Raw genomic sequence first — 27,519 nt, forward strand, 5'->3', positions numbered from 1 at the left:
TAATCAAAACAACAAAAACAGACACAAAGATATTTAAAAACAATTTGAAGTAGCAAACACTTGAAATGAAGTGTACTTAGTCCTGTAGTCTTTAGAAGAGCCACTACTTTCCTCTCACTCAGCAAATTAATGGTCTTGAACATATTTTGTAATTTGAGCACATCAGCTTGTTTATACTTCAATTTAGAATAAAATCAGAGGAGCAAGCAGGATACACGTTCAACTTGGGTGCATGGCTCCAGATTTAATGTCACTGAGTCTGAATCTCTTGGTTTACTTCCTTTTAAGACCTGAACCTTCCAGCCCTGGACAGACCAACGGGATCAGCACTCCTGAACAACTCACCGGGCGCTTCCAGGTCAGTGCTGAGGCTCCACATGGACTTTCATTTTCTCTATATTTTCTCCTGATTACACAAAATCAAAAATCAAGACAAACTGATGCCCCCCAAATGTACTTCATTCATTAACCCCCAAAACCTTTTATACATTTTTTTTATTTTCATGATTTTTTTTTTATGACTGCGGGGGATATTCTGCTTCAGTTCTTCCTGTGCATGCATTACACATCTGTTTATCACATATCATTTTATTCCACTGTTCACCTGAGGGGAGCAGACCAAGACATAATAAGAATTTACTACTTGTTTCTACGTATTGTTGAAACCAACTTCTTCAGTCTTTTCATCCTGATTCATTTATAGTATGTTTTTGTGTTTCTGTTACTCAACTTATGCCTGACATGAAATACACCCAGGAGTCTGTGATAGTGAGCCGAGATGAGAACCAGAACTACAGAGAGTACACGATCCCCAGCCCTACCTTCATGTCTCCGAGATCGCTCTCATCCATTTCTCCTGGCAGCCCCGCCGGGAAGGACCGGCTCACGCCGACTGTGAACAAGAGGTAGATCCTCCTTTCTATTACTTCTAATATAATCATTCAGTGTTCAAACATCTGGTTAAATCACATTAATTCCCAACGGTTGTCATCTGCAGACACAAATCTACTAACTTCAAGGATCATTTGCATTTATCAACACATCTAGGTTGCTCTAAAGATCACTTTGGACTATCGGCGTGAACACGGTCTGAAAAGATGTTTTAGAGCTCAGCTCTTTAGATGGACAGAAGATTCTATTTCAGAACCATTCATTGCACAAATGAGCCTGCATCTGGACAAAAGGCTGTAGCAAGTGCTCTCTTGATACCGCAGCAGGCAGGTCAATAGGTAGAGAGTAACACACTGAAAGGGGAGCCACAGGGTAGTGCCGTTGAAGCAAAAGATGTGCACAGGATATCACATTCCTTTGTTTGCATTCACTTTGACAAAAGGCAGAATGTGGAACGTTCACTGAGGTTTCTCTGTACAGGGCCATTTGTTCACTCACCGGAGGTTTTATGTGTGTTTTAACTTTTAGGTGAAACCGCAGGTTATTGAAAGCTTCATTTAGTTTTCCTTTGTATTACATTTGAACTCGGTGACATTTGATTTGGGATATTTTGGAATATTATTGAAAATGAGCTATTAAAATTACTATTTTAACATGTGGTTTTGTCTGCAAGAGTAATTATATGCTGTTTCATTTGTATTGACGAGTTTGTTGACTTGGGTGTAAGGTGTCTTTAGCTAACTTTGATTAATTTACTAAAGATTTAAAGGGGACAAATTATGCAAAACTCATCTTTCACATACTTTTGTGCTTCCATGTTGGTCTGCCTCCATTAACACCCCCCAATAAAGTCCATCTTTATTCTGTCTGTGTTTAATTTCAGGAATTCTGTATTAACAGCTAACAGTTTTCAAAAAGGAAATTAGAACAGAAACACCTTTCACATGCAACAGTGAGCTGCTGCTGGAAAAGCAGCGGCTGTACCCTGAGCCCCTCTCAGATATCAGAGCTTCTCAGCTTATAGCAGCCGGAGCAGTAGAGGGGTGGGTGTGGTCAGCTCCAGCTTGTTTTCTTATGGGGGTTTTCCAACAGCACTACTCAGTGTAACTTGTTTGGGTTTGATTTGACTTGACAGCCTTTTCCAAGAGCGCGGTCTAGTATTTTTCCCTGAACCTTTCAGTACCTGCTTTGTTGTGGTTCCTGGCATGCTGAGCCGGTCCAAAAACCTGACATCAGCAACTGTCAGCTACTGATTGGCTAGGGAGTGGAGTCACAGGTTGCTCCAGCATTTTCCCCTGTTGCCTGCAGCTGATTTCTGGGTTCAGAGTCTCACAAAATGCCAAAGACTGGGCAAAATGTTTAACATAAACACCATTGTTGTGTTTTTGAGTTACGTACATACCACGTTGCACTCCTTTTGTGCTGTGTAAATATCACGAGTCCTGCGGGTGTCCACGTCTCCCCACATGGGCTATGACGAGCCCACCCACTAGAGCCGTGTCTCAGTTTGACTTGGAGGAGTAAACCATGCTGAGCTGAGTCAAGTTTAGCTGAACTGAGCTCGTCTCTCGTCGTCTCGTCTCGTCTTCCTCCGCTTATCCGGGTCCGGGTCGCGGGGGCAGCATCCCAACTAGGGAGCTCCAGGCCGTCCTCTCCCCGGCCTTGTCCACCAGCTCCTCCGGCAGGACCCCAAGGCGTTCCCGGACCAGATTGGAGATGTAACCTCTCCAACGTGTCCTGGGTCGACCCGGGGGCCTTCTGCCGGCAGGACATGCCCGAAACACCTCCCCGGGGAGGCGTCCAGGAGGCATCCTGACCAGATGCCCAAACCACCTCAACTGGCTCCTTTCGATCCGGAGGAGCAGCGGTTCTACTCCGAGTCCCTCCCGAATGTCCGAGCTCCTCACCCTATCTCTAAGGCTGAGCCCGGCCACCCTACGGAGGAAACTCATTTCGGCCGCTTGTATCCGCGATCTCGTTCTTTCGGTCATTACCCAAAGCTCATGACCATGGGTGAGGATTGGGACGTAGATCGACCGGTAAATCGAGAGCCTGGCTTTCTGGCTCAGCTCCCTCTTCCCCACGACAGATCGGCTCAGCGTCCGCATCACTGCAGACGCCGAACCAATCCGCCTGTCGATCTCCCGATCCCTCCTACCCTCACTCGTGAACAAGACCCCGAGATACTTAAACTCCTCCACTTGGGGTAGGACCTCTCCCCCGACCCGGAGGTGGCAAGCCACCCTTTTCCGGTCGAGAACCATGGTCTCAGATTTGGAGGTGCTGATCCTCATCCCAGCCGCTTCACATTCGGCCGCGAACCTACCCAGCAAGAGCTGAAGGTCAGAGCTGGATGAAGCTAGGAGGACCACATCATCCGCAAAAAGCAGAGACGAGATTCTCCTGCCACCAAACTCGACACACTCCACACCACGGCTGCGTCTAGAAATTCTGTCCATAAAAGTGATGAACAGAACCGGTGACAAAGGGCAGCCCTGGTGGAGTCCAACCCTCACTGGGAACAGGTCCGACTTACTACCGGCTATGCGGACCAAACTCACGCTCCTCTGGTAAAGGGACTGAATGGCCCTTAACAGAAAGCCACCCACCCCATACTCCTGGAGCGTCCCCCACAGGGTGCCCCTGGGGGACACGGTCATAAGCCTTCTCCAAATCCACAAAGCACATGTGGATTGGTTGGGCAAACTCCCATGCCCCCTCCATCACCCTTGCAAGGGTATAGAGCTGGTCCACAGTTCCACGGCCAGGACGAAAACCACATTGCTCCTCCTCTATCTGAGATTCAACTATCGATCGGACCCTCCTCTCCAGTACCTTGGAGTAGACCTTTCCAGGGAGGCTGAGGAGTGTGATCCCCCTATAGTTGGAACACACCCTCAGGTCACCCTTCTTAAAGATGGGGACCACCACCCCGGTCTGCCACTCCCTAGGAACTGCCCCCGATGACCACGCAATGTTGTAGAGACGTGTCAACCATGACAGCCCTACAACATCCATAGCCTTGAGATACCCAGGACGAACCTCATCCGCCCCCGGGGCTCCGCCGCTGTGTAGTTGTTTGACTACCTCAGCAACTTCTGCCCCCGAGATCGGACAGTCCATCCCCAGGCCTCCCAGCTCTGGTTCCTCCTCGGAATGCGCATTGGTGGGATTGAGGAGCTCCTCAAAGTATTCCTTCCACCGTCCGACTATAGCCTCAGTTGACGTCAGCAGCTCCCCATCCCCACTGTAAACAGTGTGAGCGAGTTGCTGCCTTCCTCTCCTGAGGCACCGGACAGTTTGCCAGAACCTCTTTGGAGCCGATCGATAGTCTTTCTCCATGGCCTCACCAAACTTCTCCCACGCCCGAGATTTTGCCTCGGCAACTGCCACTGCTGCACCCCGCTTGGCTATCCGGTACCTGTCTACTGCCTCCGGAGACCCACAGACCAGCCACGCCCTGTAGGCCTCCTTCTTCAGCCTGACGGCTCCCCGAACCTCTGGTGTCCACCAGCGGGTACGGGGGTTGCCACCACGACTGGCACCGGCCACCTTACGACCACAGCTAGCAACAGCCGCCTCGACAATCGCAGAGTGGAACAAGGCCCACTCGGACTCAATGTCCCCCACTGCTCTCGGGACGTGGTCAAAGCTCTGCCGGAGGTGGGAGTTGAAGACCGTCTTGACAGGTTCTTCTGCCAGGCGTTCCCAGCAGACCCTCACTATGCGTTTGGGTCTGCCAGGTCTACGCGGCATGTTCCCTTGCCATCTGATCCAACTCACCACCAGGTGGTGATCATTTGACAGCTCCGCCCCTCTCTTCACTCGGGTGTCCAAAACATACGGCCGCAGGTCAGATGACACGACTACAAAATCTATCATCGACCTGTGACCTAGGCTGCCCTGGTACCAAGTGTACCGGTGGGCATCCTTATGTTCGAACATGGTGTTCGTTATGGCCAAACTGCGGCTTGCACAGAAGTCCAATAACAAAACACCGCTCGAGTTCAGATTAGGTGGGCCGTTCCTCCCAATCACACCCCTCCAGGTCAAGCTGTCATTGCCCACGTGAGCATTGAAGTCCCCCAGCAGGACAATGGAGTCCCCTGATGGAGCACTATCTAGCACTCGTCCCAGGGACTCCAAAAAGGGTGGGTACTCTGAACTGATATTTGGCCCATAAGCACAAACAACAGTCAGGACCCGTTCCCCGACCCGAAGGCGCAAGGAAGCTACCCTCTTGTCCCCCGGGGTAAACCCCAACACACAGGCAGAGAGTCTCGGGGCTAACAAAAAGCCAACCCCAGCCCTCCGCCTCTCACCCGGAGCAACTCCAGCAAAGTAGAGTGTCCAACCCCTCTCCAGGTCTCGGGTTCCAGAGCCAATGCAATGTGTCGAGGTGAGTCCGACTATATCTAGCCGGTACCGCTCAACCTCTGCCACAAGCTCCGGCTCCTTCCCCGCCAGCGAGGTGACGTTCCATGTCCCAAAAACTAGTTTTCTTGTCCGGGGATTGGACCGCCAAGGCTCCCGCCTTGGTCTGCCACCCGATTCGCATTGCACCGGACCCTTCATGTTCCTCCTGCGGGTGGTGGGTCCACAGTCGGACGAGCCCATGTATCCGGTTCGGGCTGGGCCCGGCCGGGCCCCATGGGCGAAAGCCCGGCCACCAGGCGCTCGCTCACGGGCAACAACCCCAGGCCTGGCTCCAGGGTGGGACCCCGGTAACCCTCCGGGCCGGGTACTCCGACTCTTCGTTTTAACCGCCATGAAAGATCCTTCGAACCGTTCTTTGTCTCACCCTTCACCTAAGACCAATTTGTCATGGGAGACCCTACCAGGGGCACTAAGTGCCCCAGACAACATAGCTCCTAGGATCATTAGGGCACTCAAACTCCTCCACCACGATAAGGTGACGGTTCAAGGAGGAGTGCTCAGCAATGAGAAGGGCCATTAAATTCACAAAGCTATGAAACGGCTCATTCTGGAAGGCACTGAAACTGCCAGGAATATAACTGCTGAAACTACTTCATGCGAAAGGGATTTAATGCAGAGAACTTCATAAACATGTGTTGTATCGACTATGGTACTATTATAACTTAAGAAAAAATGTCCCCTTTAACATGTTTATTGTAATACAATAAAGTAAAGGTAATCCGTGGTACTTTTTATGGTGACCTTTGTCTTCAAGTGCAAGCTAGTAAGCATAGCTTGGATAAAGTGATGGCAAGTGTCTGATCAGCTGTTAACCCCATCACAGTTGGAACTGGCAAGGAACATGATGATTGTTAACATTTTTCTTGAAGTTGCAATTACAACAAGTGCTCTGACTCAGAAAGATGTTACTGGTTTATGAATACTGGAAAAGTCAAATAGAACAAATGTTTCAGTGACTTTTCTCCATTCATTTTTTATTTATTTATTTTTTTGCAGTTTGCAGCTGCGTTCGTGGTCCGTAGAGGAAAGAAACCAGCTGCCCAGACCGCTGTCTCAGGTTAGTTTCTAACAAAATCCCCTAATACTTGATTCCTCAAATTTAATATTTAGATTTCTGGTTATTGTTTGGGTACATGGTGCTCAAACTGGCTTCACAACAGTAAATCTGTTGTGCATCTGTAGCCGGAGTTCTAGAAACTCAGAAAACACAGCTGAAGGTTTTGTTTTTCCATTATATGGAGTACATTTATTTGAACTGCACTGGCCAGTTTGCTAGAATAATAAATTAAAAATCTTTGCCTCCCCTATTGGATTTTTGGTCTTCAATGCTACAGAATGGCTTTGCAGGCTGTGTGTTGCATGTGACAGGAAAGGCAGGGTTCAGTTGGCTTTGACATTTTTATAACAGGGAGTGTGTAAGCTACAAAGGTCAGTCTTGGAGCGTAAATGGCATTATACTTAAAAGCCATTTTATTCAGAGATTGTTTAAAGAAAAAACAAATATACCACTGTTTCAGAACAATATCGCAACCTTTAGTTTGAATGGAGACCAGTTTGTCTCAACATGCAGAAAAATGGGAGTAAAATACAGATTTTGAGGTTTCTAAGACCTCTGCTGAACTATTCTCTTCCACTAACAAAACTGAGGAGGGGGGAGTCGGGGCATCTGGAACGACTTCAGTGAATTAAAGAGAGAAAATGTTGTGGGAAAGTTCATCAGGAACTATTTCAGCTATGCTTACATACTTGGACTCATGCATGGGTCCCACTGAAGACAACATGCAAAATGACAAGAGGAGGAAAAACATACAAGACCTTTGTGGTGCCACAAAGAATTCCAGACATTTTTATAAGTTTGGACATCATAAAAAACGTTTGATAAATATTCACAGCTTTGAGCTACCACAGGATTGCTGAGAAAGGGCACAGATGCCAGTTGAAATGGGAGTAATCAAGAACCCCTCCAATTAATGGTGTGACCCCTGCTGCCCCACTCCCCTCAGGTATACAACATGAGGGATTTAGGTGTTTAGGCACAAGAGTGGGGTAGATGTCAGATGGGCGAGGGTGCCAAACTTTGGTTTCTCCCTCCAGCCTCCTGTCCCAGCCCTTATCCTGCCCCCCATTTGAAGAAGAAGGGTGAGAGTGCTGTATGCAAGTAGTAGGATCCCTGGTGGGGACCGTTTTTCCAAGTTTTATTGCACATTAGTTACATACACTACCACACACCAGCCTGCACAGCATACACATGTACACTCAGTTGCTGTTCTCATGAGTGAGTGCAGTGGTGAAGGTGCCATTTCTGCTGCTTCCGCCCTCGGTTGGTTGGGGGGGGGGGTTAAGTAACCTGGAGATTCCTGTGGGGCTTGGGGGACATTACGGGGTGGCTGGGTGAGTTTAGTTGCCCACCTGTTGGAGTATGGTTTGGGGATGGTGGTCCATGCTGCAGCATTTTGTGCTTCCTGTTGCCTCGGTGGCCAGCCACAGAGAGAGGGGTCCCTTTGCTGCATGGTCCCCCATGTTTCATGGCCAAGGGTGTCTTCTTCATCCACCATCCTCATCATGGGTTGGGGTGCAGTTCAAGGGCTTGCACCCACTCTGGGACGGGGTCTGGTTGACTTGGCTTGGTGACCCCTCATGGGGGATTGGTGGGGGGAAAACCTTTTAGGCTGTGGCCCCAATTGGGTTCCCTTTGCCTGGGGGCTGGTGTCCTGTTATCCTCTGGCGGACCCCACTTCTTACCTGAGCTTGGGGCTGTTCTCTGGTCTTGCTGTCGGTCCATCCTTCGGGGGCTTTCAGCTGCTGGTTATGTATGGCCACCTGTCTCTGGCACTGGTGAGACCCAGGCTATTGCGGGGCAGCCCCTCCCTCATCACACACACGGCATTTAAAAACAAAAAACATGATGAATCCTCATACCGACACCCACAACCAGATAGTGATTCATACAAACAGCTTAGAGCCGTAACACAGCTTTTCATGATGACCCCACTGTTTTGTCCTGCTTCTGTTTTTGCCATTGTTATCATCCCAGTTGTCCTCCCACTCCCCTCTCCCTCTCTGTTTGTGTCTCTTTTCTCTCTGCCTGTCCACTCCGGTGCCTAAGTGGATGTGGTCTATCAAGTTACAAACACAATAAAGGCAACTGTGCAACAGGAGGAGTATCTCACAACCCTTCTGTTGTAGAGTAAAATGTCACCCAGATCAATCATTCTGTCTGGTTCAACTAACAGGACAGGAAAGGTTAAAAAATGCATTTCAATTAAATAAAAAAGACATATGAAATAAAAGTTCTAACCCTGCATCTGTTTAGTGTCAAATCTTACTGCTGGAAATTAAATCTGGGTAAAATCTGCCAAAAAAGCTCAGAAGAAGTGACTCATGGAGAAAATGAATTAACTTTTTTTTTTTCCTTTTTAATAGAATAAAGTTTGAACTCGACTTAGAATAGTACTTGTTTACTTGGTGATTGGGATGCGATGATGCCACTTTTTTCCAAACGGATATGATACTGATACTTGGATCTGAGCACTCACCGATATCGATTACCAATACCGATTTATCAATACCGATACTTCTACCACACACAAAAAACAGGAAAAGACTGTGAGGTGGATAAAAAATAAAATATATTAATAGAAATTATTACAAAACCAAAATATTAGGTAAACAGAAATGACAAGCTGCAGTGAAGCCATTTTCAGGCAACTGCATTGGTATCAATCCCTGGTATTGGTTAATTTTTTTGCATCCCTACTTGATGAGATTGAAATTTTAACCATAAATATTGGTGATATTTAAGTATTTTACACCTAAAGTTTGACTTGCAGAATAATTTAAGCACTTATAAACATTCACAGTACCAGGCAGAGATGGTCTACAAGACGTGTTTAATTTGGAGAAAATAATTATTGAGTTTCATGGAGTCTCCAAACTTTAAGTCAGGATTTCTTGATCTTGGTAACAACACCAGATGAGAGTCATTTACACATGTGGAACACTGAAAAGCCTTTTGAAATTATTATTTCTAATTATAATCAGTCACTCTGAATTTTTTATGCAGGCTCAACATGAAAACAGTCTCCTACACCTATCTCCTAGCCTGGCAAGCCAGACTAAATAAATGTATTATTTAGTCTGGCCATGCTCCATTGACGGCTCTCGGTTGTGGGGCGGGTTCTATCGTTGTCTTTCAAATGATCTCCGCATTCTACTGGACAATGAATGTGACATACTCTTGTTTCACTCTGTTGCATCATCCCACCCACCAGGCATATAGAGTGCCCTGATTGGCCCACAAAGCGCATAAAGCTCTGTGATTTGTTCACTAAGCAGATAGAGCACTATGATTGGCCCACCATTATGGACCAATCACAGCTCTTTATGTGTTTGAAACCTCTCTAGAGAGCTGTGATTGGCTAGCCAGAGTCCTGCTAGGAGCTGCTGAGGTTCCAATGGAGCATGCCTAGACAATTCTTTGCAAAGCAAGAATTTGGTCTAGTTCACTAGGCTACCTATCTCCTGCATTCCCTTGTAATAGAAAATAGACGATGAAACTCAAGGATTTGAAAAGCCTGACAGATCTACGTCACACTGTCATTTGACATTCATGGGCTTGCCCACCTTGATTTGCAATGGGTTAGAATGTTGTTGGTTTGGTGTTCAGGAAATGGCAGAGAACATTTTAGTTAGTAGAAGCTAACCATAAGCATTAGCAACTCCACCACACAGCAGATCTCCTTCAGGCGTGTGTTATTTGTGAAGATAAGCCCTTAATGTTGCAGAGCAAACTTGAGTAGAGTAGTGTTGCTGTTATCCAATCTGGGGCAAAATATCCAAATATCAAGAGATAAGATTCTGAATCCTGCCGTCTGAAGCTGAACCCTGATGTGGCTTGCTTTTACTTCTTGAAACTGGTGCACCAGAGCTTTGTTTCCCCAGAATATGGCTTACTAGGCATTCATTCCTACTAGAGACCACTGAAAATGTGTTGATTGTTCTACACCTTTACTCTTGCACATGGCTGCCTTCTGATCTAATAATAAACTCTCTAAACAATCAATGATGAACAAGAGTCTGCTTCTAGACCTGCAGAAAAGGGACACACAACAATACAACAAGAGCAAGCTATCACTACGTCAACCTGATGAGGAACTATTAAATCAACATTGTTTTACTGAACAATCACGATAATAAATCACAGTGTATTTAGTGCCAGCCACAGCCTTAAGACTTGTGTTGAAAATGCCCAAATCCATACTTATGAGAGCACCATATGAGCACCTGTGCGTGTACGCGCGCTTGCATATGTAAGGTTTCTTTATAGGAGCGTCCAATAGAGAGTGGGAGGGGAGACGGATCTGCCCCCCAAAGATGTGTAGGAGATGGAGGGAGCTCCAAGTCCCAGAGATCCAGGAGCTGCCCCAGAGTGCAGGGACCCCAGGGAGACTGCAACCAGAAAAGCCCCAGTCCCCTCTCGAGAGGCGCAGAGGATCGCTCCGGGGGGTCCCAGGAGATATCAGCGGCACGCCCACAGACCTGCCCGCAGCCTCCCACCCCCAAGCTGTCCGAGCCCGGAACCCAGTGACCTGGGACCCAGGAGCAACCAGCCCCGCCGGGGACCCAACAGAGCCCAGGGACTCAGATCCCACCAGGCAGCCACCGGAATCGATCAGGCAGACTCCAAAAAATCTTAAACCCCCTGACCCGGGAGCCACGAACACTCAGGCAGACCAAGGCACCACACTCCACACCAAATGTGGCAGGGGGAGGCTAGGCGAAGATGTGTATCAGCCATCGACATATAAATATTGGACAATGGGTTTCCATAGGCTCCAATAACATGTTTTTGAGGCCAAATGGGAGGTGGCCACCACTGCCATTTTGACTATGTCACAGGTTCCGTCAAGCCCAGACAATTCCACAAAAAGGAAGAGAGGTGGAGCTGAGGGTGGGGCTGTAAGGCTGGGATCAACTGACGACACCCGGTTGAACTAGCTACAAGCTAACCTGAAGCTAACCCAAAGCTAATGCGGAGGTGGGGGCTAAGCTAATGGAGGTAGCAACCTACTGTAGCTACAACCGGAGTTAACTGTGCACAACACCAGAGCTTCTGAGCCAGAGATACGCCGGGCTGACCGCTGGGTAAAACCGGGTGGAACACAGAGGTCTCCGAGACCTCCACAAGCCGGCAGCCGCACAGCAGACAAGTGCCGCTGCGATCTGAGATGCGCAGAGCTACTGCTGGGGAGAACCGGGTGGAAAGGTTTCCATCCCAGAGCTCCACAAGCCGGCAGCCCGCGCAGCAGACAGGAGCCGCGATCAGACAGAGATGCGGACATCTCTATTAAATTTAATTTAATACCCTAAATTTCATGGTTAAACAGTACATGTTAAAATCTAAGCTCAGCTCGGCAGTGACCTAAAATACATAAATATAATTTTACTTACCGAAAAAAATGAAGTGGAGACTCCTTGGATGCTCTATTAGTGCAATTAATGCCACAGCAAGTCATTTTGTCCAACAATTGTACAAATAATATCCGAAAAAGAATACACAAACACAGAGACTCAAAATCCCGGAACAGTTTCCAAGTCAGACCGAGGCTCTACTGAGGCCTTTCCACGGAGCTAGCTCTGTGGTCACGTGGGTCTGAGGCGATGGTCACGTGGGTCGGATGCTCATTAATTATACAGAATTTTAGGCTTTTGATACACTTAAACAGAAGAGTGAGAAAAAAATTCACCCCCCTCAGAGTTGTCATGAGCGTAAACTAGATAATTTAAACAAAAAACATGTTTTGGTACCAGGCTGTAAACATGTTTATTTCTGCTGTGAAATTGGTATTTTTAACATGGGAGTCAATGAGGATTTGCTCGCTTCTGACACCAGCCCCCAGCGGATGAGGGTGGAACTGCAATTTTTGGTACTTCCGGGTTGGCCTCAATTTTTGAGCCGCATTGTGGGGACTTGGTAGCAGCACAAGAAGTCCCAGGAGAGGGGAGGAGTCCAAGACCCCACCTGACATGTACAGCCATACACAGACACAGTCACACACTCCCTCCCTCATGCTCACACATACACATACAACCTAAGACTTACAAAAATGAACGCTAGACACCCACTCATGCTCCCTACAAACACCCTATTCACTCTGGTCCTGGTACTGCTGCACAAGGGGTACAACCATCACTTGCTCCCAGAGTTCGTCCCTTCCTGCTGGGGTGATGATGAGCAGGCTCCCCCGCCCAACGCTGAGCAAAGCATCCCGCCACCCCAGACCCCAACCAGACGGCTAGCCACCAGCCCTGGGAAGCCAAGCAACAACAGAGGTGTGCTAAGACCCCTAGCCTCCCTCCACCTGCTCCAATACAGTGTTGATGAGGTGTATTCCATGGCTGTGGTGAGCAGGCAGTGCGGGCATCGTCTGGCCTACGCCAGCTGATGCAACCACACAACCTCACTTCCCCCCACAGCCCTCTGTGTTTAAGTGCAGTTTAAAAATGGAAGTGGGCACCGGCACTCGGGATGAGGCTGAAAGGTCCCCTTGCCAAATGCTGTTGAGTGTGCTCACTCCCAAGGCTCTAAGTGTGTGTTTGCGTGGAATGTCATTGGTGGAAGTGTTTAAGGTGAAAATAAAATTGGGGGCAGGCTGCCACAGGAATGCGGAAATGGGTTAGATTAGGATCTCTAAGAAAAATGTTCTTTTTCTAACTTCTTCACGTTTTGATATCTGTTTTATATTCTTTGAGACTTTTTTATATATATTTATTTATTTAATTATCTTGTAGTTTAATCCGTTAAATAGATAAAAGTTTTAGATTTTTCCACAGTCTGTCCTCTGATTGATGCTTGTTTTTAAAGCTGAGATGAACCTCAGCCTCCCTCTCAGCACTGAGCTCAGTGAGTAGAGCTCATTCATAGTTCCTGGTGAGGAAAAGGCTGGGAAGAGGCCTGCCATGGTTCTTTGTCCATTATGCTGCTCTAGCTGGCCGCAACACAGCAGCTCAATGAGTGTCGAGACGTGGAACGTCCATGACAAGGGCCTCTGTCCTCTCTGAGAGGTGCAGAGTGCTGCTGTATCAGGTGATCAAGCTCAATAAAAAGCTCCTAAAAGCTTCTTCCACCTCTTTTTTTTTCTGGCTGCCCAAGTTGAAAGTGGGATATGTGACAGAATCCCCTGTCTTCCATGATATTGGATGTCTTGAGAAAAACCCTTAGAATAATGGTGGCTGTGATGGCTGGTGCTGTGGCCGTATGGTCTTGCTTTTCCCTCATGTCACAAGGCCTGTTGTGTGATGTGAGCTGGAACAGAAAGGGGATTGGGTTGGAGCGGGGTGGGCACCGGGGAACCTCCTGACATTCCCAAACTGTTCTTAAGCCGTCACAACAATTGCTCCTTTTTTCAAACATTTAGTTTAAATCCTGCAGCATCAGACAGAACAAACCTTAATCCAAAGACAAACATCTGCAGAACAAAAAGCCAAACTTTTTTTTTTAAATGTCAGATTCTGAAACGTCAATCCACTGATGGATGTAACCCTGTAACCTGTGATTATTCTTTGTCATGCCAAGCTGTGGTCGGCTGTCTTCAGAGACTTTAATATCCTCAAGCTCACTAGCACGACAAGAGTTACATGCTTCCTAAATTCCAGAAAGCTGGGCACAAGATTGTATCTGATGTACCTGGCCACTGTCACGACTCAGAGCATTTGTTTATATCATCCAGAAGTAGCCACAACAAGATCTCTATTGCAGTGAACACAACCAAAACAAGACTACTTTTCATGAGACCTGACCATCCCTTATCATAACCAAGCTCCCTGTCTGTCTTTGTAACGCATCATTTTGAGGGTACTGAGGGTTGTCTAATGAGACACAAACGTTCCTGCACAAGTATTTTTCTACACAATGGCCTCTTTGTCCAATTAAAACATGCTTTTTGGACCTTTTGTCCCAACGTTTTATTCTGCTTAATGGTTTTGTTTGTGAAATGTGTCATTAAGCTAATCAGGATCTCTCCATTCATCCTCTATCTGCACATTTTTGTTCACTATTCTCTGCAAAAGTCTTCAGTTTTTAAAGATGTGGAGCAAAACTGTGGTCATTGCTTTAGAGCTTGAGTAAAAACTTGGCATGCACAAATAGAAAAAAGGTTTTATTTTTTAATGAAGTTGATATATGAAGCTTTATATTAAGTAGCTTTGGTTAAAACATATAGTTGGTAGAACGTTTACCTTTGAAACTCATTATACCTCACTTTTGATGACTCCTCAAACAGCACTTGACAAACACGTGCATATCTTATAGTTGGTGGTGATGATGGTGACTCTGAATGATGCACTATTTCAGTGCTGCTATGACTGCTCTTCCTGTTTGGTTTGGCATGTTGGTGCTGGCCTAAGCTGAGCCAGTGTCCGGGGAGTACTGCTCGCTGTGGCTTTAGCGGGGAGCTGTTTTCTTCTTCTGTGCACACTGAGCTCTGTGACTAGCCAGTGTGTGGCCTTTTCACGTGGACTGCTAGCCGTTAAGCTCGGGTCCATTGTGGCCACTCCATGGGCAGCATGCCTCGCCTCATCCCCACTGATGGATCAGCCTGCGTGTTTTTCTTTCCCCAGGAGTGGAAACGCAGACTAGGGGACTTTTGATTGCCTGTGCTTTGCAGGCCTCCGACCACTGGCCCTGTGTGTTTTATGGAGGAATGTTGGCCCAGTGAGATGGACCCATTTTGTTAGTTGGTGCTGTTTATGAAAGGGGCTGAGTGGTATGCCATCGTTCTAGATGTCGTTCCCAAGTCAGCAACATTAGTAACTGACAAGGTGTGTGCCAACCAAAATAAACCTGTTAGCTTAAATTGGCCTAGTTTTACCTCCGACTACACCAACGTATAAGATTAATGGTTTCTATGGCACCATTTGTTTGTCATAAATCAGAGTTGGTAGAAAACATGTCATCTGTAGTTGAAACTAGAATAATTCTCCAACAGAGACTATAAATGTAAAGTCTGCCGATACATATAGGATGTTGGTACAAAAATAGACTGTCTGGGTGAGAGGCCTGTAATCAGTCGTAATGAAACTGGTAGATTTTGACACATTTGGATAATTTCATACAGATTGCAGATTATGATAATTCTTTTAAATAATTACTTTTCAGCTGCTTATCCAAAGTCAGAATGTCAAAATAACAAATCTAGTAGGAATACCCAGACATTCCTTTCCTGAGTGGCTCTTTCCAGCTTTCCCTGAGGAGTCCCAAGGTGTTCCCAGGCCAGACAAGATATATAATCCCTCCATCAAGTTCTGCTGTCTCCTCCCAGTAGGATGTGCCTGGCAAACCTCCAGAGGCAGATGACCATGAGACAATCTAATGATCTGACTGAACCACCTCAGCTGGCATCTTTTGATGTGAAGGATCAGCACTCTGAGCCCTCCCTGCAAACGATGAAGCTCCTCACCTTTTAATGTCTGGTTGAGCTAGGCCACCTAATGGTGAAAACACCTTCTCGCTATGTACAGTACAGGTCAAAAGTTTGGACACACCAGTCTCATTCAATGTGTTGTCTTTATTTTCATGACCATCAATTGGTAGATTCTCACTGAAGGCATCAAAACTACGAATGAACACATGTGGAGTTATGTACTTAACCAAAAAAATGAAATAACCGAAAACATGTTTTATATTCAATTTATTTCAAAATAGCCACCCTTTGCTCTGATTACCACTTTGCACACTCTTGGCATTCTCTTGATGAGCTTCAAGAGGTAGTCACCTGAAATGGTTTTCCAACAGTCTTGAAGGAGTTCCCAAAAGTGTTTAGCACTTGTTGACTCCTTTGTAACTGGTCATGGTCATGAAAATTAAGAAAACCCATTGAATGAGAAGGTGTGTCCAAACCTTTGGCCTGTACTGTATATCTGCTTTTTTGTTCTTTGGGTCCAAATATCAAGATTTTTTTTTTTTTGAGGGTCGTAACTTAAGATGTTGGCCTTATCTTGGTCAGTCTCAAGTTAAAGACCAAGTTCACTTGTTTTTTAAACACATTTTCAGTGTTCTTTAGTATAAATGAATGCCCTGTGAGTCAATTTATGTGTGAAAGAGCTCTGGTTCTCCAGGAAGTAGAAGTGAGCAAGAGCAGACGTGAGCAGAAAACGGCATGATTTGGAATTTTATTTTCTGATTTATGGACATCTCGCCTCTGATTGGCTAACATGATGATCACTCTACCACTGACTCCAGTCGCTCTGCAACATGGATGTTTTTTTGACCAAGGCTATGCTACAAGACTCCTCCTGTGTATCCTTGTTCCGCTAGCTAAGCGGCTAACAAATGGAGAACAGACTCCTCGGTAGAACATATACATTGGGACACGCCTTGGAGGTTCCTGATGACATATCTTCTAGGCAACCAGGGCGGGACCAATACATCAAGGTGAGGTTCCTTGACATTAAGAAACACCCATTGAGCTTCACCGTGTTGTGAGGTCGCTAATGCTAATGGTTAACTTCTACTAGCCATGACATGTTCTGCTGTCACCTGGATGCTTAATCAACAACAGCCTTTCCCGTCACAAGCCAAGATGGGTGAGTCTGAATGCTAATTTAGCAATGTGACGTAGAGTTGTCTGACTTTTCTAATCCAAGCGTTTCCCAGTCTATTTTCTATCAGCGGCTAATGCAGGAGAAAGGGGTAGAAGACTGTTTCCACATTCAGCCTGCATGTTAAACTAAGAGTGACCAATCAAATTTGAAAAATAACAAGCAAAAAACTGTTTCTCATTGAACTTGGCCTTTAACTGAAATCAGAGCAAAGTCAAATTGGTGAAATCCAACCCATACTGGGAACAATCTACTCGTACTAATAATACAGAAAATGTAAAAATAACAAAATACATAATTGTCCTCAGCAGAAATTTGCAATCCTCACAATATATTATTTTTGGTACACCCGAACCTTCCTGTTCATTTACATCAAGTTAGTTTTCCGACCATGAAGACCATGAAGTGTGAAAGACTCATTAAGTCCAGTCATCGTTAGCGTTGAACGAGTTCCAGATGTTTAATGAGCTTGATTGTGTTGCACCAGCTTAAGATATTCACTGAAATGTATTGGAGGTGAAAATAAATAGTTGCTGGAGGCCCCATCCATCTGTAAATAAACCCTCAGAGCTACATTTATCCCTCATTGATTCTCTGTGTTTTGGTGGCAGTGTGAATGCTTCCAGCAGACCACCTAGGATTTGATTTACTATACGGAGCTTTGAGAATCATTTAATACACGTTAAAAATAAAACTACAGGACTGAGTAATTGTCGTGTTCTTGATGGCAGACATGGTTTGGAGCGTTTTTCTTGGGCAATCGTAAGAGCCACTGATTGGTTGACTGTTGCAAAAACACTTTGGAAATTGGAAATTAAATTATGGTTTTGAGTTTAAAAGGAGCTCTACTGTATCCGACAGTGGAAGGAATTACTGCATGTTTGGTTACCCTGTTGTCTTCTTCTCTACTGTTCATTCGACCTCCAAGCCTTGTACATATGTTTTATATCTGTTCCAGTCTGATTGTGTGTGACTGTTGTGAATGAATGTGGAGAGAAGGAGGTAATGGTTCTTTCAGCCCAACATTCTGCCATGCTTTATCCCTGTTATTGAACACTGTACTGCAGTCAGAATGCATCAGAGGACTGGAGAGGGTTGAGTTGTTCTTTCAGAGCTTTCTGTGCTCTCCAATATGACACAGCTAATGCGCAATAATGAAATAAGCCATGTGTTATGATAACAAAACAATATTCTGTGGGCAGTGTAGTTATATTACATGTATCACCTACTCATGTAGAGTAACAGAGCCTGGATCATCCTTCCAATGAGCTTTTATTGAAGCTGTGTTTATTATGTATTTAGTCTGGCTCAGCAGGGTCTGGCGCTAGTATTATCCAGCTTTTAGCATCTGGTTTCTTCACAAAGCCGGCTAAAGTTAGCACCTGAGAAACTGCAAATAGAAAAGCAATGGTTGCATTGACTCTTCTGTATCCAGGTGGAAAAGACCCCCTTCTACCATTATGGACATTACCATAGATGAAACAGGATAATTCTGCCTGCTGACACAGCACACACAGTACTGATGAGTCTGGTAGAGTTGGCTATTGTACGCCCATCAGCACAAACTGTTCCAGTCACATTATGTTGTTTTTTCTTTTTTTGAATATAACACCACAGTGTTGAGTTTCTGTTGCAGAATGGAGCTGTGAAAGGGTTAATGTCACACATTTCATTCTTATGTTGGATATTTTTCTGTTAGGTATTAGTATTAGGTAACTGTTTTTTTCTCATGACCTTTAACCTTTGGACATTGATGGGAACCACTATACACTGCTCTGATTATCAGTCAGACCATGGTATTTATTACTCATAACTTTATAGCACTCATGTCTGTAGTGAGGGCAGGATGAACAGTTGTGGCACCATCTCACAGCTCCACCAGGGTTCCCAGAGTACAAGCTGCTGTAGGCATCCCACCTATGTACTGCTAACCGATGCCCTGTAATTGGAGCTGCAGGGTGGTAATGATGATGCAGAGTGGCTTACTTGGAGCCAGACTGAAGACTCATCTGCTGGCGCTGTCCCCAATGTCTCCCATTGATCTTGATCTCAAACAGCTGCCATTACAGCTTGCCTTTATTACTTGTTTGTTTCTTAAATCTGAAACACAATTTTTTGGTTAAAATCAGATGTAAAGTACTGTCACATGTAGAGACAGAAAAGTGAAATGTGGCTTGTCCTACTTTACATTTCCTACCAAATAAATACATTCAGAAAGAAGGGAAGCTCATCACCACAGCAGCCTGTTGAAATGCAGCTAAAGAAGACACTTGTCTTTTTATTGTGTGACATCTTTATGAGTCGGCATTAAATGTTTGTGATGTGTTTTGCTATAAACACCACAGAAAAAGCACCATTGTCAACACTGTTAGAGGATCACAGTTTTTCACTGGTGATTTAACATTAGAAAAGATAAATCTAATACAAAGATGGACATTTAAGTCCAGGATTTTATCTATTTATTTACTAATAACCACATTAGCTCCCATCTCCACCATTACGTGTTTTGCATCAAAATTCTGTGTAAACAAGAAAGTGCTAAACACCATTCACCATTTTCTAGGTCCAAAAATCTTTTGTTGTTCATGATTTTAAATGATGTATTTCTTTTTGGGACTCTGGTAGTTAAGTTGAAGTGGTAGCAGCCGGCTGTTTCTCCTTCTCTGATATTATTGAGTGGAGAACATCTCACACCAGTGGTGTTCTTTTTCTAAATACACAAGTGCACAATGAATGGAGGGCCCAGGTGCGGTGGTTTGGCAAACGGATGAGTAGATGGGCCACTAGTTGCTATCAGTCCAAAATGTGTTGATGAACCACTTTGTTAATTGTTTAATCTTCTTTTTTTCAATCTCCATAATATAATTATAGCTATACAATGTTAGAAGGTTGTTTAGAGGCATGGGAAAAATGTTTCAAACTAACTTGTTTTCTAAATTTGCTATTGCAGCTTTAAATGTACACTTGGTGTCATTTCAATGTGTGTTTCAATCCAACTATCATACATTTAGTTTTTTTTTTCTTCATTGAGAACTAATTTGTTGGCTACAATCCACAGTGTGACTGAGGCAAACTCCTTAATTAAGTCATAATTTAGTTGGCTTTCTGTTTGTGCAGGTGCAAATAATGTGGTGTCATCTGCATATATGGTCATAGTAGCATGTAACAAATACCCTGTAAAGTGTGCAGAGGGACCAAATTATTAATTAAAAAAATAGTTCACTAAAAAGGTCCTTTCAATAATTGTGATGTTGTAAATGTAAAATTGTATTTAATTTAGTATAAAATGATCACTTAGCAGAGTTATTTTTGAAAAACTGATTCCATCAGTCTTGCTTTTTTTTAATTGGTTGTTATGTGCAGTAATCAAAGTTGATAATGTAACCAAACAAGACACTCACAAAGCTGTTCTTGCGTGTTGAGGTTAAATTTGATACTAAGTCAAAAGGTGTCATTCTAACATCTAAAATACCCACAAAAGCCGTGAGAAGTCAGATGTGAGATTTGTAAAGCCAGACATTTCCACTGACCTCATTCTTTTCTAGAGTTGTTTGACAAATTAACATAACATCTGTCTTCTTGTTCCTGAGCTGATGGGAAAACAAAGTTATGTGCGAAGCATTCTGTTTAAAGTTAAATGAACCCTGTAGTTGCTGACAGGAAGCTGCTGTTAATAGCCAATCTAACCTTCTGCATTAATGTCCCGAAGGCTGAAAACAAAGTGAATCAGAGTCCTGACTTTTTTTCTCTGAGCTACAATTAATGCAGGATGGTGGCGAGCTGGAGGTGGAAACGACTGGTTGGAAATTTTTATTCCAAACTCTGGGTGTTCGGTGTAAGCTGGCTCCAAATCAGTTTCTTCCTTAATAACATACTTTTAAGCTGAGGTGGCCCTTCAGTGAGTGACAAGGTTGTGTTATCAGAGTCTTCAAGTTAATGGTCACTTTAGACACGCTACAATTGTACAAGTCCTTCAGTTTGGCGTTTAGATAGGTCCTTATAGTGTGGAGCCTATGCTGTCGAGCCATGATTAGGGTCACTGTGTATTTTGCTGCAATATTTAGTCCCACAGTGGGACATGTTACTTGTTTGCATAAGTCCAAAGAGACATGTCTGCTGGAAATTTATCAGTTCAAGCACAGAAATATGTGAAGTATTTTTAAAAAATATTTTCATACTGAGTCATGTATATTAATACCCAGTCTATCTGCTCAATTAAATCTCAGAGTTCTGCGATTTGTCATAGTTGAACTAAATACTTTACTGCAGGCATCTTCTGGAAAGCTCAGAAATTATAGGCATTTTTGTTTCAATCTGTTATGAATCTGCAAACAAGTTAGGCTTTGAATGTGAACACTCACCCCCTCAGATATCTTCCCTCTGCCTGAACCAGAAATCTGTGTTTCCGGAGGAAACGACATAGCGCTAAACACCAGTCGCCGTTTTCTAGGTCCAAACGTCTTTGGATGTCCGTGACTTCAAATGGTGTATTTCTTTTTGGGACTCTGGTAGTTTGTCCGAAAGTTGAAGTGGTAGCAGCCGCCTGTTTCTCCTTCTCTGATGTTATTGAGCGGAGAACCTCTCACACCAGTGGTGTTTTGTTACTAAATACAGGAGTGTGTAATGAGTGGAGGACCCAGGGAAGTGTGGCAGTTCGGGTTAAGGTACCCTAACCCGAGACCAACAATAGGATGGTCCGAAGCCTGTTATTAGTGGGTTTTAGACAAATGCAAGAGAACCACTTAATTATAATTTTTTTGTTTTTATTAAACTCCACAATATTTTTATAGCTATGCTATATTAAAACATTGTTCAGAAGCATGAAAAATGTTGTAAGCTAATTAGTTTTCTAAATTCGGCACTGCAGCTTTAATTTAATTTCTGATGTTGCTGGTAAATGACTATTAATTACACACACACACAAAAAGAAACTGAATCTGTTTTACACGCTTCAGGTTTACATGCTTCAATCTGAATGCCAAATGCATGTTTTACTGTATGTGCAGCTTAAACCCAGTGCAGCATACCAGTGACTTGCCCTAATGATCCTGGGTCTGTTGACTATGAACTCCTGATTAGAGTTCAGTGCAGCTTTAATCAGAGCTTCCTCCTCTTGGCAGCCGCAACAACCGCTGAAAACTGGCTGATGTCCTTCAGTGTTCTCTCCCATCTATGTCCATGCTACTATCCAAGGAAAAATAAAAGGCTTTCCTCACTTTTCCTGTGCCCCTCCCTCAGCTGGTTCATTGTTGACATGTTGCAGTTTATCAAATGCATTAATGAATAATGAGTTGATGACTTGGAATGAAACGATAATCAGTTTTCATCAGACTCCAGTGGAAGTTCATGCCAACTTTGCCATGGCTGCTGTGGTGAACCTCTGGCTTTAGAGAATAGAACATTTTGATGGGAGCTTTGTTTAATTTCTGCAGAGTTGGACCTTGTTCTCCCTGTTCTGTGTTGTTTTTGTCAACTGCTTCCATTCCTCTTGAGTCCAATAGATCACAGTTGTGATTTCTATCTGCAAAGGCGTGTGTAGTTGGAAAGCCTGAAGATCGTCTGTCAGAAGCCAGACACTTATGTAAGACACAATTGGTTTGTATTAGTGCGGATGCATTGGTCTTCTCTTGGTTTTCCTCTCTAAAGCGTAAATCTTCCTCGTGTAAATGCTCTTTAGATTGCTTCACAGCAGGAGAGTGGGTGAAGATCTCAGTTTCTATGCTGTGAGGGTTAGGTTTAGGTTCATTTAACATTAACATAAAAAGCATGATCTGATGAGCCTTGAGTTATTGTAGCAGGTTTATCTGAGGAGAAACCACCGGGAGCCATCCCAATGGCCGTTTCTGCCAAAGGCTTCCTGGCATTCCCTGCTAATCTGCCCACTCGCTAAGGAAAAAGATGGGGAAAATTTGACTTGATTGAGAACAGAAAGGTTGTTTAAAGAGTTTTTGAATTGGAAACGGGTGCTGGCACTGGACACAAATATTTAACTTTATCCATGCCACTATGTTGACACTGAGCTCCAGCGTGAGCTCTGACTCAAGCCTCAGACTGGTTAGAGTCGGGTGGAGCCGTTCCTTTCTTGGATGGGCTGGGTAGCGCTGATGCCAGCTGGTGATGGCTGAAAGAAGAAAACTCACTGTGAGAGATGTGTTCATGAGTCGTCTACAAACTCATGACGCAAACATGTCCCTTTAGTAAACATCTTGCTGGTTTGAAAGTGGATGAGTTTGGTCTTTGTGATCAGGAAGTGGTCAGCTCTACAGGTGGACATGGTTTAACACCATGAGCGTCGTTTTCGTGGGATTCCTGACAGTAAATGTGTCTCTGATGATATACAGACCGTGCAGACTTGGCCTTAATGTTCTCAGTGCTTTGTGGCTTTTGTCATCTCCGCGATTAGCCCACTTACGTGTTCTCATGGTGTTAAATAAATCACTTCTTACAGGTAATAATACAAGTATCTGTTTCTGATTTGGTTTACTACTGGAACAGTGAACCAGCGGTGTTGAGGCTTTTGTTTGGGGCCTGGTTGTGTTCAGTTGGTGTGTGGCGCCCTCTTCAGTCAAATCAAACAATGTCAAGCAAGTCTTTTTTATATAGAATGTTTTCTACGTTTTAATAATTTCGTGAGAACAAATAGTGAAGGGAAAATACTCTAAATGAGACTAGTTAACTGAAACAGCCGGGTTTTAACAGAAGAAAGTTGGGTGTGACTAGTGCAACAGAAACTCGTCGAATCAAACAATGAAACTATGGCCATGTGCTGCTTTTGCAACACAAACCTGAAACAAATGTTTTTAGGTTTCAGTTAAACAGGATGACTTCTTCTGATTGGCATGTAGTCTTTCTCCATTTTCACCGTTCTTAATAGGACGTTTAAATCTGCCTTTCCATGCCTAGAGATTATTCAGAAGATGTTGAATTCCAGACTCTTGGGTCTGTTTTCTGCTGCTTTGCATCACAATTAAAGCAGAAATCCAAAGTATTTTTCTCTGAGGCCACCATCTAGAGGCTGAAAAGTGTATTGCACCATATGCCCACTCCTTAATTTCGTGATTTAGGTAGGAGCAACAGCTGTAGTTCGTGAATACTCACTTAGCCAGGCAACAGAACTAAAACACACTAGTTTACAATTATTTTTCATGTGCTATATTTTTATTCAGCTGAATTCTTAGGACTTAGTTTTTGTAGGTATTTGGCTGTAGCTCCTTTCCTTGCGGCTTCGTCGAGGTTGCCATTTGCTTGTGGGATACCAAGGGGCTTGTAGTTGTCCTTACTGTCTGAAGATGCTGGCAGAGAAAGCATACATGGAATGCCACAACCAAGTGGCTGGAAGCCCCAAGGTCAAAGTGGGTAACACCTTCTAAGGTGGTAGAGAACGAGCGAGCCAAGATCCTGTGGGACTTTCAGATCCAGACTGACAAACAGGTGATGCCAAACCAACCGGACATTGTGGTGGTGAACAAACAGAGGACAGCAGTTGTGGTTGATGTGGCAATACCGAGTGATGGCAACATCAGGAAAAAGGAACATAAGAAACTAGAGAAGTACCAGGGCCTCGAAGAAGAACTTGAGAAAGCCTGGAGAGTGAAGACATCGGTAGTGCCCGTGGACATCGGGGCACTTGGGGCAGTAACCTCCAAACTGGTGGAGTGGCTACAGCAGATCCCAGGAAGAACATCAGACATCTCAGTCCAGAAAAGTGCAGTTCTAGGAACAGCTATGATACTGCAGAACTCTCAGGCTCCCAGGCCTCTGGTAGAGGACCCGAGCTTGGAATATATATATTAAAGACTTACTTGTCCAGAAGAAATGTCGCCAAATCTGCGTCGGTCTAGGTATTTCTACAAACCTTGTACATGCTCTGCGATTGACATCTGTATGTAGATAAAGGTCTAACGCTATTGGCTAATGCTGAACAGCGCTCAATTTAAATTAGTGATGCACCAATAAGAAATTTTTGGGCCGATACCGATATTAAGATCACTGTTATGGCCGATAACCGATATTTGCAGATACCAATATATACTGACATTAATGCTTCTAAAATCAGCAGAATTTGTATAGAATGAAAATTATTAAAGCTGAATTTACGTTATTATGTACACATAACACACATATTTATGGTTCTGAGATGATTTCATTCACTGTTCATATGACAAAACAATTACCTCCTCGAAACAGGTAAACAAATGGAGACCAGATGGAAAAAATATCGGTTGTTAATATCGGCCCGTTTTTATTAATCAGACCGATACCGATGTGTTAAAAAATGACTAACATCGGCCAATACTGATATTGATGCCTATATATTGTCCATCCCTAATTTAAATTATATATGGCTCTACATAACGGGCGCGGGTTTAGCAAAACAAAATTGACTTAGGCCTAGATTATATCACAGTACAGGGTAAGACTATCGCTTTTGCGGATTTCTAAAAAGTCATACATAATTCCTGAAATGGGGAAATCTCTGAATTGCTACTTTAAATGGTTTGTATGTCATTTCATGAAACTCTCCTTAATCACGAGTCTTCCTCTCCCTCTCAGGAGTTCTTCCCCCCAAACTTCAGACATCACTCTGTGTCCAGCAGGACCCCAACTCCACCAGGACGCTACTCACCTCACAGCCCCATCGACCAGGACGTACCCATGTCTCCCAGACGCAGGTAAATACAGATTTTACTCCACTGCACCAAAACACCTCATTTAAATGATTGGTGAATCTGCTCAGTAGGTCACAAAGTTCTTCAAAAGCTTGTTAATGACTTGGTTTTCAGCACTAGTATGTTCATGTCTACGAATTGGGTTACAAACGAAGTGCAGAATGACTTTATTAGTATTAACTTTATACACAATATAATAACTGTCAGGTGTGCAGAGCGAAGGAATGTGTCACTTTGTTTTACTTCCAGTAAATTAGGTGATCAACAGATTTTGTCAGTTTTGAATTCTGCAATCAAATACGGCGCACCCATCCCATCCTTGAACCTCCCTGGGGCTTCAGCTAAATAAATGTTAATTTGATTAGATGGGTTCCCACATGCAGCGTTTCAAAGAAAGGTTCAGGGTTGTGTTGCACTTGAGAAAGTCGCTTATAAAAATGGAGATTATAGGGTGTGAGGTATTGGTTCAGAAAAATTATCATCGAAAATGTTCCACTCTGTAGTTAAAAATGACCCATATTAGCGCGATAAAGGTTGATTTTGGGCCATTATAAAAGATTTTAGTAGAAATAGTTGCATCTTTTGGAAATGTTTTGTTTTATTTGTATTTTTCATTCTAATTCATGTTTAAAATGCATATTGAATCAAGTTGATTGAATCAGTGATTTTGTTGTTTAGCTGGTGAATTCACCACTGTTGATTGTTAACCTTTGGTTGCACAAACAGCTCTTTGGAGTCACTGAGTACGAATCAGTTTGTGGCCTTCCAGTGTGCTAATGCTGCCCTCTGGACTTTGCTTGGAAACTATTTTGTCTTCATAGAAATAACAACATATTTTTTTGTTCAGTCATCTTGAAATACTTTGTGACTATAGGTCCTGCTGGAGAAGCTGGTGTTTTCATAATGGAGGATGATTGACTTTGGCCCTAGTTTTTCCCCATTGGGTAACTAACTACAGCCAGCAATAGAAACGTGTCAGCAGCTGTAGTCTTATCCTCAAATCTTATATTCCCAAAAAAGACCAGTTACTTCACCCCTGATCGGCCCCCAGTCTGGAGCCCCTACCCCGCTCAGCAGGCCTGTCCCTGTTCTTCTCCAGCCAATAAGAAGCTCTGTGACACCCTTTTGCCCGCCTCTTTTTGCTGTGTAGCCAATGAGTTTAAGCCCCGGGGCACACCTTTCAGTCACAATCTTGTTTTTCTCCCTGGCTGCTTAGATAGAGGTGTGTGTTCTGTATTTAAGTGTGTGTGCTGTTGTTCTTTTCCTCTTGAGGTTGACATTAGAATCAACAGAACGTTGTCACATCTGAAGTTTAGCATCTCTTTGTTTTGTGACTGTTTCCATTCAGAGGTGAGTCTTGTCATCAGTTTCTCATCCAGGTAAAATTTCTCAGCAGATGTTGTTTTTAATTGTTGTACGGGAGGTTTCATAATTTAGCTCTGAGATCTCAGATGTGTTCATACTGCGTTCATGTTCAGTCCCTGCTTTGACTAGATGGTTGTCTTTGGTCCCTCTGGGCTGCTATGGAAGCCAAAAACACATCTGTTGCACTTGTAGCTAATTCACACAGCTGCATACCTTCAGATTGAAAAACAAAACTTCATTAAATATTCAGCAAACGCCCAATTAGTTCATAGGTGATTAAAATATAATAATTAGCCTCCTTCTTTACTGTCAGATCTACAGTTTTCTTCCTGTTTGTCAAAGACGTCTGAGTTGTTTGAGACTGCATGTAATAACGTGGGAGGAAAAGGGGGAAATAGCTAGCTGAGGGTGGAGTTGTACATGTGGAAAACTTGGAGGCTGTGCTTCAGAAGTCTGTTTTCAATTTGAACCTTGATGCAGAGGAAAGGCCGAGAGCATATTGTTTCACCCTCATATTTGTTTTCTGTTTTGTCCTGTTGAGGCCCGATTATAGTGGGAA

General features: G+C 44.1%; 1 protein-coding gene across 2 annotated transcripts in view; it reads left to right on the forward strand.

Moving 5' to 3' along the window:
- The window catches only part of pdlim2 (PDZ and LIM domain 2 (mystique)), a 59,596-nt gene that overhangs the window by 26,797 nt on the left and 5,280 nt on the right, over window positions 1-27,519 (forward strand). For both annotated transcript variants that reach the window (XM_015972309.3, XM_054731407.2), the window contains exons 4-7: window positions 289-358; window positions 757-905; window positions 6,325-6,385; window positions 25,480-25,598. In XM_015972309.3, the coding sequence (XP_015827795.3) occupies window positions 289-358; window positions 757-905; window positions 6,325-6,385; window positions 25,480-25,598 (399 nt within the window). The remainder of the gene's footprint in view (window positions 1-288; window positions 359-756; window positions 906-6,324; window positions 6,386-25,479; window positions 25,599-27,519) is intronic.

This window comes from Nothobranchius furzeri, chromosome 17, assembly GCF_043380555.1.
Source record: "Nothobranchius furzeri strain GRZ-AD chromosome 17, NfurGRZ-RIMD1, whole genome shotgun sequence".
In the NCBI taxonomy this organism is placed as follows: Eukaryota; Metazoa; Chordata; class Actinopteri; order Cyprinodontiformes; family Nothobranchiidae; genus Nothobranchius; species Nothobranchius furzeri.